The 13,568-nt window shown below is 33.2% G+C and overlaps 1 protein-coding gene across 2 annotated transcripts in view; it reads right to left on the bottom strand.

Moving 5' to 3' along the window:
• LOC306853145 (bifunctional heparan sulfate N-deacetylase/N-sulfotransferase 1-like) overlaps window positions 1-13,568 on the bottom strand; it is a 34,612-nt gene continuing 21,044 nt past the window's right edge. Inside the window, exons 3-15 of one of the 2 annotated variants that reach the window (XM_079390345.1) lie at window positions 12,989-13,324; window positions 10,879-10,966; window positions 10,124-10,278; window positions 9,839-10,024; window positions 8,075-8,203; window positions 6,348-6,530; window positions 6,012-6,108; window positions 4,392-4,515; window positions 4,140-4,314; window positions 2,798-2,968; window positions 2,604-2,713; window positions 2,196-2,298; window positions 1-2,103 (exon numbers count right to left, since the gene is read on the bottom strand). In XM_079390345.1, coding sequence (XP_079246471.1) covers window positions 1,984-2,103; window positions 2,196-2,298; window positions 2,604-2,713; window positions 2,798-2,968; window positions 4,140-4,314; window positions 4,392-4,515; window positions 6,012-6,108; window positions 6,348-6,530; window positions 8,075-8,203; window positions 9,839-10,024; window positions 10,124-10,278; window positions 10,879-10,966; window positions 12,989-13,324 — 1,977 coding nt within the window. In that variant the 3' untranslated portion in view covers window positions 1-1,983. The remainder of the gene's footprint in view (window positions 2,104-2,195; window positions 2,299-2,603; window positions 2,714-2,797; window positions 2,969-4,139; window positions 4,315-4,391; window positions 4,516-6,011; window positions 6,109-6,347; window positions 6,531-8,074; window positions 8,204-9,838; window positions 10,025-10,123; window positions 10,279-10,878; window positions 10,967-12,988; window positions 13,325-13,568) is intronic. The other variant, XM_079390344.1, reaches the window with a different exon arrangement.

Genomic DNA, 13,568 nt, shown 5'->3' with positions numbered 1-13,568 from the left:
GGAGTGATTTAACAAAGTTTACTCTAAAAAATCTTGGTCTTCATTTACAAAATGTAAAGACAAATATGTTGTTGGATCAGCATTCACTGTGAGGAAAAATTCCCGTCAATCAAATTTAACCATACCTCAACCCCTAAATCATAGATGATGACTGGTTAAACATTTTGTGGGCTCAATACTAACATCTGACTGGCTGATAGCACTGAACACGTCTCTGCAAAACCTTTCCTGTTTTTAACTCAATGGTTAAAATGAGTTTATACGGGATTGTTTTAGCTCTAAAACTCATAATATTGAAAGCTTCTGCTGCCACCGTGTGTTTGAACAAAAGCTCTACAACATATTTATACATCACTAATGTGTCATGAAATGTATTTTAAAAACCAAGAAATAAAGTCCTTGCCCAAAATGCTTTCAAGAAGTCCGCTAGAAAAGCTTCTTACATGAGAAACTCACATTAATAACCTTTTTTAGACCAAAACACAATATGAATGTAATTAAACTCATAAAAACACTTAGGAGATGAGGAAATGTGTAACCATAGCAACAACACCACATCGAAGAATATCTCTCTCACACACACACACACACACACACACACCTCCAGCATTAGAAACAGTTCGACCAGGTCAGATCTCAGGCAAAGAGGAAAACATGAGAATTAATTTCTGAATCATGTAGTGAGAGATGCTTCAATCTGCCTACATTTATTAATATTACCATATCAATAATCCATAGAAACTGTGTTAATATCACGGTTTTTGGGCACTATCAAATAAACCCTGCAGTAATAAAACAGTGATGGGTTTTTCCAAAGGTCACATGAGTTATTTTTCAACATCTGCCCAATATTCAATATATCATATAATTTCACCTTCATGCATGACAGAAATTCACACCAGCTCTAGTGAACACATGACAGGTGACCTTTGTGAAAAAATATGTATATAAATAAATAAAAATGCAGTTATGGGAGCCTGTAGTGTGTTTGATTTCACTAACATTAAACCTGATGAAGCATTTGAAAGGAAAAATGTAAACATTTTGTGTTCCTCTTAAGTTATACAGGTTTCAAACTTTGAGAATTTAGTTTTTGGGTGAACTATTGCTTTAACAGCACATTTACCTTGAATAAAATCACCAGATTTCGGTTTAATGAGAAAATCAACTGACATTCTCACACAAAAAAACACTTAAATGGCACTTTAAATTGTAAATTCATGCTCTCAGAGTAGAAATGTATTATTATTTAGCTCTAATATTTATCTACGTATTATATACTGCTTATGAAATACAACTTTAAATGGATAATTCACCCAAAAACAATGATTTTCTCACACTTTTTGTTTGAACCTGTATGACATTCTTCTGTAAAACACAAAAGATATTTTATATAATGAACATGAATAAAATTCAACAAATCTTTTGTCATTTAGAGCATCACATGAATTCTGAAGAATACTGTTTGATGGGACTTTACTATCAATTTTGGAGCTCAACATAGTTTCACAGAAGAAAGAAAGTCCTCTTTTTGAAGCGTGAGTAAATCGACTCCTTTAAAAGTCCACGTTAGAAAATGTAAAACTGCCCGAGCACACAAAAACTAGCTTAAAAATGTAAAAACAAAAAAGTTAAAAAATGTGAATGTCCATATCAGACGTCACAGTTCGTTGGCATGATTTTTGACTTTATAAAATCAAACTGAATCTGTATCAAATTTGAGTAAAAAAAAAAACGGATCTTCATATTAGTTCATTAACAGGACAGATATGAGTCAGTTCATAAATACTGGCCTTTAAATAATTACAAAATTAGTATCAGCGAGTTTTAAAGCACTAAGTCAGTTCTTTAACTTGGTTTTAGTTCAAACTCATCTAGGTAAGAGCAGTCTTCAGTCAGAGGTGGTTTGTTCCATCGGTGGACTCGACTCTGAGTCTCATGGCACTCCAGACGTTTGTGGCGCTGACCAAACGAGAGCCTCTGTTACCTGATGTTGAGCAGATCCTCTCTGAGCCAGCCGGGCAGAACCTGAGCCGTTTTATACAGCAGTTTAGAGAGCTGGATATTAGCATCTCTGTAGTACCTCCTCAAAAACACCTGAGACTGATGAAGAGAGATAGACTGTGAATGTGAATTTCCTCTACTACTTCTTACAATAAACTCAATAAATAAATTGTGTGAGTGAAAAGAGTTACTTGTATGTCCATGTCTGCGTATCTCTGTCCTTTACTCTTCCCTAAACACTTGGTCTTTCCTCCATCCAGCAGTTGACACCAGAATCCTTTCTTGGGGTCAAACCTGCAAAACATGATCAATTCCTGGTATTTGTTATAAAAGGTTCTACATGCTGATAGAGGCTGATAATAAAAAACTTTATTTCAAACTATTAACTGGAAGTGTATTAATGGAAGGATAACACCAATTAATTTATCTAATAATGTTAGATGTACAGACCTAAACTAACCTTAATTTGAGTTCATTAAAGCTTTTTTTGAGTGTATTTAATTCAAACAGTGTTCATTTATGGCTGAAGAGAGTCATGAGCCTGAAATGTCACAGTTAAAACATATAATATCAATTTGTGTGCTGATGCTCAAACTCACGCTAGAATCTTGTGGTAATCGACTCGATTCCTCAAACCCAGAAATGTCTGGATCTTCTCCATGACGGACGCTGGATCTGTTTTCAATGTCTGGCCGTCCACAACCAGAATCTGTGAGGGTTTAATGCATGAAATATGATAAATAAATCTGCTGTATTAGAACATGCGGTCAAATATGCTGCTAAACGCACAGACCTGGTCATGGTGGTAGTGTTCGAGCCAGCGTGAGAGGTGTGTGGCGTACCATCCTGGAGCCAGACAACGCTTCTGCAGGACCTGCAGCTTCACAGGTGCATTGTGGGATGCCGTAATGACATCATGGAAAGAGTATTTCAGAGCCACAGGGTCAGAATGTGCTCTCTGATGCTGAAGAGAAAAAATTACAATTAAATGTAAAAAAAATAAAATAAGATATAAAATAAATATATAAATAAAATAACGTAAACGTCAATATTTATATATTTGACCGGATATGCCTTGAAAGAAAAACATCATTTCAACCAAACAGTCACTGAAATATTTAATACAAACTCTATAATACAGAAAAAATATATAGTTGAAAACAATCAAAGACATGTTTTAATAAATGAACTCAAGGAATAATATTTTTCTTGGCATAGACCAATGCAACAAATATTAAAAATTCACATTATTTACCTACGTGTATTATCTATAAATGTTTTAATTCAAAATAAATATAATTATATAATAAAAATAATAAATAAAATTATTTAGTATTTATAAAAAAATATTTATTTACATTTTAATAATAATAAATTAAATGAAAATAAATTAGTCTACATTGATGATTCAAACTGTAATTTTAAATTTTATAGCCAAAACACTAGAAATACATTTATGTAACAAAATACCACATTTAGCATAGAAATGTAAACAAAATACCAGGATAATCATAGAACAATATCTATACTATCATGATTTTCATGATGAAGAATTAATTTTAATCATTTTATTGATATAGGACAATGAAACAAATTTTAATAATCAACATTACCTACTTATACCTACAAATTAATTTGTTCTTTTAATTAAGTATTTTCTTTTAAAAATAATGAATTAATTACATTCTTAGTTTACATTAATGGTTTAAACCTTTTTTTTTATAGCGAAAATAATACAAATAAACTTAAGTACAAAGCATGTTTAGCATAGGAATATAGATAAAATACTATATAATCAGTACAATGACTATACTATCATGATTTTCAGCCTTTTATGGTTAAAAATATTACTGATAGCACTGATACCACACAAAAATATGAAGAAAAAAAATGACATTTTCAAAAAATATATTGTAATTGTGATTACTGCAGTTTTTCCGCAAATACCACAGTTAAAAGGATGATTACTGTGGTAATGCCATGGTAATGTAGATTTGTAAATGATTTTGTCTTTACAAAGGCTTTCTTTACAAAGTCTCTTTCTCTTACTTGCACCTCCACAAAATGTGTATTAGCTTTAATGCTTTGTTAATAAAGAAAGTAAGTTAGTCAGATGTAAACGGTGTAGTATGTACCTGGTACCAGGCGTAGGCTCGGTCCACAGGGTCACTCAGAACAGTGATGATTTTCGCTCTGGGCAGCAGCGCTGCGGCTCGGACCGCAGCTACATCTGAATCAAAATAACTGGCACTTTTCTCAAAATAATAATCAGAGCTGCTGTTGGACGGGAGGGGGAAATACTCCATATACCTGCAGGAGAGATCGAGAAAACAGACTTTAATGCAAACGAGCAGCGTTATGATGTTTGCAGCTCCACTGACACTCACCAGTCGATGCCCCGGTGATAATTGTGACCGCTGAAGAACTGAATCTCCTCAAACGTCTCTTTACTGGGGAAATTACTGCTCAGATCAGGATGCATCCCCAGGAACAGATAGAGAGCCGTCGCTCCTGAGAAAAACCACGAGAGAAAAGATACCATTGATCTGATTTGTTATTACAGGATCATCCATATATAGTGGCACGCAGAAGTTTGGGAATCCCTTGCAGAATTAAAATGTGAATCATTTTAACAAAATAAGAGAGATCATACAAAATGCATGCTATTTTTTATTTAGTACTGTCCTGAGGAAGATATTTTACATAAAAGATGTTTACATATAGTCCAAAAAATAGCTGAAATTATTAAAACAACCCCCTTCAAAAGTTTGTGAACCCTTGGTTCTTAATACTGTGTGTGGTTACCTGGATGATCTACGACTGTTTTTTTATTTTGTGATGGTTGTTCATGAGTCCTTTGTTTGTTTCCTTCTGGAGCATCAGTGAATGTTTGAACCTTTTTTAATAGTTGTGTTTGAGTCCCTCAATCATCCTCTGTGTGAAAAGATGGATCTCAAAATCATACAGTCACTGCTGGAAAGGGTTCAAATATGAAAAAGATGCTGGAAAACTGAAGATTCTGCAGGACCTGGAGAATGTTTCTGAAGAACAGTGCTCAGTTGAACTGTTCAGAACAATCAAGGGACTCATGAACAACTAGTTATTTTAATAATTTCAACTATTGAACAGTACTGAATAAAAAATAACATGCATTTTTGTATGATCTCTCTAATTATGTTAAAATTATTCACTTTTTCACAGATTCTGCAAGGGGTTCCCAAACTTCCGCATGCCACTGTACTATCATAGATCTTGTACCTATTTTCAATTAGATTTTTTTTATTTTTTTTTATTTAGTTTTTATTTTATTTTATTTTATTATATTTCAAAATTCTTAAAATTCTTAATTATTTCAGCAATTTTGTTGTGTGCTTTTGTCATTTTTATTAATTATTTGAAATATGTATACCTTTTTTAAAATTAAGTTTTAGTTATTTTAGTACTTTAAAGTTTTTATATTTCTAAAATTAAAAGTTCAACTAAAATGAAAATGAAAAATGTAGCCTTGGCAACTACCTGAAATGAAAAAGGTTTAAATAAAAATACTTTTTAGTTTTAATAAAAGTTTTTAATGCTTTGTTAAAATACATTTTATTTAAAATATATTTAATAACAGTATTAATGTCATCTAAATTTATCTTTCTGTGATTTCATCTAATTTCTTTTTAGATGAGATCGGTTAGTTATTGGTTTCTAACAAAAAAAAAAAAAAGGATAATTTTTTATAATATATAATAATTTTCTCTAATTCATTACTTAGCTCTTTATTTTAACACTGTTTTTAACTGTTCATTGTAATTATTAATTTAATCGTTCTTTCTTTTCATTACTTGTTTGGTGTACGCTTTGACAATATTTTAAAACACAAGCATGCCAATAAAGTAGTTTAAATTGACACTTCGCTTGCTTGATTATAAGTGATATAACAGGAACGCATGACTATCTGGCAGTGTAAAGAGTGTGTGCTGTACTGCATGCATCTGTCAGGTGGTGCTGTTGCTCCTCACCCGTCTTCTGAGGGCCAATGAGTAGCAGCTTTGGGAAACGGTCGCAGATTTTCTCTTTCGACCAAATGTCCTTGTGTCTTTTATCCTCACAGGGGTCCTAAACACAAGATCACACCGCTGACAGATTTCACTGAGACGGACAGAAAGTGCCACAAACAGACTGACAGCAGCAGCCAATCACAGTGAAGCTGCTGGAGGTTCTGCTAGATTCAGTGCTTTTAATCATATCATGATGCATTTCATTTAGATTTCAAATGCAGATTTATATTTTGTTCCTGTACGTTCAACTTTCTGTTTTTTAAAAAGCACGTTGAGTAAACTGCCGTCATCACCGACCTGCCAGAGCGGCTTGGCATCAGACGGGAACATCTGGAAGTATTTGTCGGCCAGCTGCAGCGGAGGAAGCGTCTGTAGTTTCAGGTGCGTCCAGGTGAGCAGGAAGTCCAGCAGCCGTTTGAATGTGAACAAACCCAGACGGTCATTTCCGTAGTTCGACAGGTGCGTCATGAAAATGCTAATCTGAGAAACAACCACACAACGCTAATCAACGCCATTTCACTGGAAATACAATTTCACAACTGTATTCAGCAAATTCACATTCAACTATTTGTTTCTAAGGCAAGTGTTCAGAGTGTATATAATGTCATATATTAAAATTGTTCAGCAAAAATACGAGGTCAATGATTACAATATTTAATTTCAATTTAAGCAGTTTTTCGGTAGAATGGCTAGCAATAAAGTCTGAAACAATTATTTCGTAATTGTTTTATATTTACTATCATTTCATAATTATTTTATATTTGTAAAATAAATCAGTTATTTTATATTATTTTAAAATAAATATTTTTAAATGTATTTACTATTATTTCAAAATTATTTTTATGAAATAATAGTAAATATATTTTATTTTAAAATAATATAAAATAACTGTGATTTATTTTATTTAAAAATTATAATATAAATTAACCTTTAAAATAGCTATTTTTATAATTGCATAAAAATATTGTATAACTTAGATTTATTATTTCAGAATTAATTTTACATTATATATTATTTACACATACATATATATATATATATATACATATATATATATATATATATATATATATATATATATATATATATAATTATTTTTTACAATTACAAAATAATTAAAAATATTGATAAGCTCTGTTTTTTACCTTCAAATGTTTTGCAGGTCATTTGTCTTGTCTGGATAAAATATTAATTCATTATTCACTCTTTGTACCTTTGGTGAAAATCCAAATAGGTAAATAAAGTTGATTATCAATATTTGTTCCATTGGTCTATATCAATAAAATTATTCAATATTATTCTTCCTTGAGTTCATTTATTAAAAAGATGTCTTGTTTACATCAACTTTTTTCAAATCTTGATTCTTTTGAATAGCCGGTTAATAATAATAAAGCCTGAAACAATTATTTCATAATTATTTTACAGTTATTTTATAATGTAATAATTATTTTATATTTCAGATCATTTCATAATTGTAAAATATAAATATACAAATAATTATTTTTATAACTGCATAATGATTTCAGTTATTTTTATCATTTATAATTATTCATTAATTCTTTCATAATTATTATATATTATTTATAGACCAACAAAGTATTAATAAGAAACACTGTTTACCTACTTTTATTTTCATGATGGTGGGAGGAAAAATATCTTCAATAGTCAATATCTCTTGATTTGTTTTTTTTACTATATCTGTACTGCATTTTATGTTGAAGCACATCTATTTGGCCATACTGACTGTTTGGTTGAAATCATGTTTCTCTGTATGTATGCATGTTCAGCAAAAATACACACACACACACACACACACACACACACACACACACACACACACACACACACACACACACACACACACACACACACACACACACACAAATATTAAGATGTTTACAGAGCATCATCAAAAGGCTGAAAATTATGAACCTATTTCTATAGCTGTATCTCCCAGTCCTACTAACAGTACGATCATAAGCACAGCGTAAGCTGATGTATAAAATATGTAAAGAGGGACTGACTGGATTGAGCAGGACAGTGAGGAACAGCTCCCCTCCGTCAATGATCCGCTCCAGCTCCTGCGGCCCGCCGGGGTACTCCTTATGAAAGATGGTGTGTGTGAACAGACCGCACGTCTGCCTGGGCAAAACCTGAGCAGAACACACACGCACACACACACACACACACACACAATCAGTTCTCCCTTCACACTGCCTGACACACACACACTCTTCTCGTGGGCTCCAGGACAGCGCCTGTCTCTCTGGAAATAAATAGATGAGAGCTAATGTAATATTCATAACATCTCACACTGAACTCAGGAGCTCAAACTCGTTAGAGAATCGATGAAAGAGAGCGAGCGGAATATTAATCTGCTCCTGAAATAAAGGACAAATCAAACAGGGAATGAGACGGAGGGACAGTTTTCACTCTTAATTCAGGGGTCGTATTGTTAATTGTTGGTGTGTGTATGAGATGAACAGCTTTGACTGTTACGGGCCGAGTGTCTGTTCTTATAGTGCCTCAAAAGCTGCCTTTTCACTGTCTCTGACAAACAGCGTATTGAGTGCTGATTTTATAGCTGCCTTTTCACGGTCTCACAAATGAGAGGGAATGGACTGAAAGTCATAGATTTCCATTGGAGAGTTGCAAGGGAGCTGCGCATCTGCAGATCTGATTTGAACTCCGAATGCATTACAATAATTAAATAATGCATTAAATATATTTCAGCTGCTGCGGTTAGTCAGATGCAGCCGTCCAATCGGATGTGGTGTATTTATTATTTAAAAAATTAAATCAAAACTATGAGTGTGAGGTGATGATCATATTATTATTTCAATAAAATGTATTGCTTTAAGCAGTATTTATGTAGAATTACTGGTTATGAATAAAGTCGAAATACATTATTTTAATTTTAGATGTTAATATTATTCAATAATTATTTTTAAGTACAAAATAATTTTTGTATTAAATATTCTGAAATATAAAAACAATATTTAATATTATATCATAATTACTTTATAAAGTAATTGTGAAATAATATCAAATATATAATTTTTTATATTTTGTAATTGTGAATTTCATAATATATATTATTTTGTAATTATGAAATAATTATTACAAATAAAAAAATAATTACATTATTTCATGATTACAAAATTATTATTATTTTATTATTACAAACGAACTATTTACACTGATAAGCACTGGAAAACCCAATATTTTTAATGTAATATTTCATAAGTATTTGATAGTTATTCTATATTATTGAATTATTTGAATTGTTCATTTTTATTTTATAATTATTTTATGGACATTATGTAATTATGTTAGTGATTTCATTATTTATAATTATTTATTATTTCATAATATTAAAATATTAAAAATAATTATAAAATACATGCAATAATGTTTCATAAAATGTTCAATAAAGTAATTATTAACTATAAATAATGATAAAACAATTGTAATTATTTTACAGATTACAATATAATTATTTATATTGATGAGCACTTCATCAAAACCCATCATATTGTTTCTTTAAATGATTTGCAGGTCATGTGTCCTGTGTGGATAATGGATAAATATTAATTTATTAATCACATATTCAACTGTGGTGAATAAGCAGAGTATAAACGCTCTTGCTGTTGTGCTTCATGACCAATTTTAAGAGATCAGACTGTCATTAGGGGACAAAATGTGACTGTTTATGCAATTGTGAGCGGCTTATGTTACAGTATCAATTTAAAAGCTATTCAACCAAACACACACTCACACCCACTCACTCGGATGCCGCGGTGGATGAATCCGCGTCTGAATCGAGCAGGTTTGAGGTGTGGATACTCCTCAGTGCTGGTCACTCTGATGTCCCACACGCGCTTCCAGGCCTCGTACAGCTGGATGTGGACAGGATACACGCCGGAGTGATGAGGAGCCACCGCGTAACCCAGGTAAGTCGGGATGGAGTGATCCTACAGGACAAACACCGATGAAACATCACTCCAGACCTGCGTGAGTGAGTGTGTGTGTGTGTGTGTGTGTGTGTGTGTGTATATATGTGTGCGTCTGACCTCAGCGAAGCGTCGGTTCAGCATCATCTGCTCTGCTAACACACTGTGGTTATGGAAGCGGTGCGGCTGCATGTGACTCCACATGTGAGGAAACCACCAGAACTCATCAACATACGACAGCAGCAGATCATCACCCCGATCCTCCTCATCAGTACCTGACACATTTATACATATATATAATAATTTTAAAAAAGGAGTTTCATTTTTAGTATTTCTAAATGAAACCATATATACTTTTATACATATTAATATAAATATACAGTGCGTACATAATTATTAGGCAAGGTGATATTCTGATGATATTTTTTTCCAAGCACATTTTACCAATTCCAAACCACATCAATCTTAATAACTACTATTGATTTTGTATTTAATCATTTATAAGCGATATATAATTGTCCATGAAAGCTGGAATTAAAAAACCTCTTATATTCAGGTGTGCAGAATTATTAGGCATGTTTTCTTTTACAGACAAAATGAGCCAAAAAAGAGATTTAACTCTTAATAAAAAATTATTAAGTGGCCATGAGAAGAATGCAATACTAATGCAATAGTAGAATTTGCAAAGTTAAGGCATGACCATTGGATCACGTGGGTGAATGTTTGTGAATGTACACATTAGGGAATGTTTTAGTATTAATTTTGTATTTACATATTGTTAAATAAATATTTAACAAATAAAATGGGTGTATATACTTCAAAATTCCATAAATTGAAGCCTCCTCAAAAGCTGATCTTGTGTGGTTTTCACTCACCTGCGTGGAAGAACTTCCCCGAGAAGCCCAGGTTAAAAGTGAAATTTGGAATCGACCTGCGCAGCTCATTCTGAGTTTCAACCAATGCCTGAGAAGATACACACACATTATTCATGATATTCACATCTAAACATAATTCATGAACACATGAAATAGTGATTTTTCATATGAAGGCATCTGGAAGCATCTGTGCAGGAAAGTTTGTTAGATTTCTCTCACGTCTGAAGATAAACTACAGCAAACACACACACACACACACACACACACACTCAAACACACATACACTCACAGTAGAATCCATCCTTTCATCAGATGTGTCTGACATCTCATCTCTCAGTCTGAAGTCTTGAAGGCTTGTTTACATGATTCAAATGATTGTGTGTATTTGTTCTGAGCTTCATCATACTCATCTACACACATCAAACACACACTCACAACTACAAACAGCATGTTTATGTGGCAAGTGAATAAAACGATTTCATTAAACTCTTCTTTCCTAAAGCTTCACTATATTATTGAGGACATTGCATAGACTTCCATTGATTTTAAAACAAGTTAAAAACATATCTGGCCAATATATAAGCCTTTTTAACTAGTGAGAACCTAGGGCTGTAGTACTTGAGTCTGGACTCGAGACGTTTTTCTGTCGTCTCGGACTTGTTGGTATTTGGACTCGGACTTGTCTCGGACTTGGTCATTGGACTCGCCAAATGTTCTAGTTGGTCTCGACCGAGTCCAGCTATATGTGCTTTTTTTCTCTTTCAAAACAAAACCATTAATCTGGCTCGCTTGTTCGGAAAATGGATAATGTAATTGGTTTCATTTACAATCCATCTAGAACGGGCATTGCCATTGGTCGCCTGGTAAATGCACGGCTGCCTCATATGCCTGGCTCTGAGTGCGCGCTGCACAGAGGCATGATTCATTTTTATTTTGGCCGCAGACACATTTACATTTATTCATTTAGCTGACGCTTTTATCCAAAGCGACTTACAATTGCTATATATGTCAGAGGTCGCACGCCTCTGGAGCAACTAGGGGTTAAGTGTCTTGCTCAGGGACACATTGGTGTCTCACAGTGGATTCGAACCCGGGTCTCTCACACCAAAGGCATGTGTCTTATCCACTGCGCCATCATCACCCCCCTTGACACAATGTCGGCGATTTGCATAATACAGTTTCGTTTTACAAAGTTCGTTGGAGTTTTCCCTCTCTTCCACCTGACGTTCCTTCGCTTTTATATAGCTTATAAATGCCCGAGCAAATTTACTTTCACTTTCAATAGCGCAATTCCAGTCAATTGCTTATCTATAACTTACAACGACAAATTTTCTGCAATAAACATGGGACTTTTATTAACAAGACGAATACACCATATGCTATAAGCCTAATATAAAATAACAAACTTACAAATGTTTAAAAGTAAAAAATAAATAAATTCATCTTATCCAAATGAATAAGAAACAGAACGAATAAGAGCAAAATGAATAAAGCCTGGAGGATCAAACACCTTGATGCAAAATAAAATAAATACATTTTATACTTTTATTTATATAATAAATAAAATATTATAAACAATATTTTATTTGTTATCCTGCATGCCATGTGACTATTAACAGACAACAGAGAATTGTGAACATGCAAATGTATTGTTAAATTATTTTGAAATATTAACTTAAGATCTCAGGGATTTCAAGAAATTATCATCATTCAAAGGGTTTCAGCTGACAAAAAGTTTGGGACAGTAAACTTTAAATGGTGAAAAAGACTAATGATTTTCAGTGATGATTCTCATTAGACTCCAATTACTGTAATAATGACTATAAAATAGCTGGACGCATCACAATAATGACCATGAGTTCGTCATCAAAATGGCCCTAAAAAGAAGCTTAATTATCTTTATACATCACATAATTTATTATTTTTTCCCATTTGATGTGAAATATAATCTGGATGTGTTTTCCTGAGATTTTCCCACATATCTTTTTTTGTGTTGCATTTAAAACATAAGTAAAACTAGCTCTTTTCCCATAGTTCCTTTACTTTTCACAGTTTCTTTAAATAACAGAGGCGAAAATCCAAAAACAATCAATGTATCTCTTTAACACACCTTCACATCTGGCACCTTCATCCTGGTCCCTTCCTTTCCCACAAATATATCATCGATGTCCACCAGTATGAAGCGCTCGAGGGACAGAGACAATCTCTTAGCGGTGAGGAAGGACAGCGCGTCCAAAAACACCAGCTTGTGAAGCCAGAAGGAGAGGTTGTGTCCGAACAAAACCCTCTGGATCCCGTCATGAAGCCCGAGATCCTGAACCACGGATGTGTGCATGAGTCCAGTGCTCTCGGCCGAACGGGTTTTAGCCAGCAGAACCGACTCGTAGGTGGAGTGATTGGACTGGAAGACGGTCCAGTCGTCCCCGGGGAGAGGACCGCTAAACACCTAAGACATACAGAGAAATGCTTTATTTGGGAATTAAATTTCTACAGAAGCCAGGAACCACAATATAAAAAAATAAATAAATAAAATCAAGGTGTGAAAAAAAAAAAAAAAAGTGTAGATAGATTTTTTTTTCCCCCTCCAAAGAATTTTGCTTCGCTCTCCAAATAGTTTTATTTCTATCCAAAAACTTTCTTTTTTTTTTTTGCTAAGATGAGTGTTTGAAGAGAGAGAAAAAAAGTGAAGA

The sequence above is a fragment of the Barbus barbus genome, assembly GCF_936440315.1.
Source record: "Barbus barbus genome assembly, chromosome: 33".
NCBI classification, from domain to species: domain Eukaryota; kingdom Metazoa; phylum Chordata; class Actinopteri; order Cypriniformes; family Cyprinidae; genus Barbus; species Barbus barbus.
Note: the sequence above shows the minus strand (reverse complement) of the source record. Positions and strands in the feature narration are given on the sequence as shown.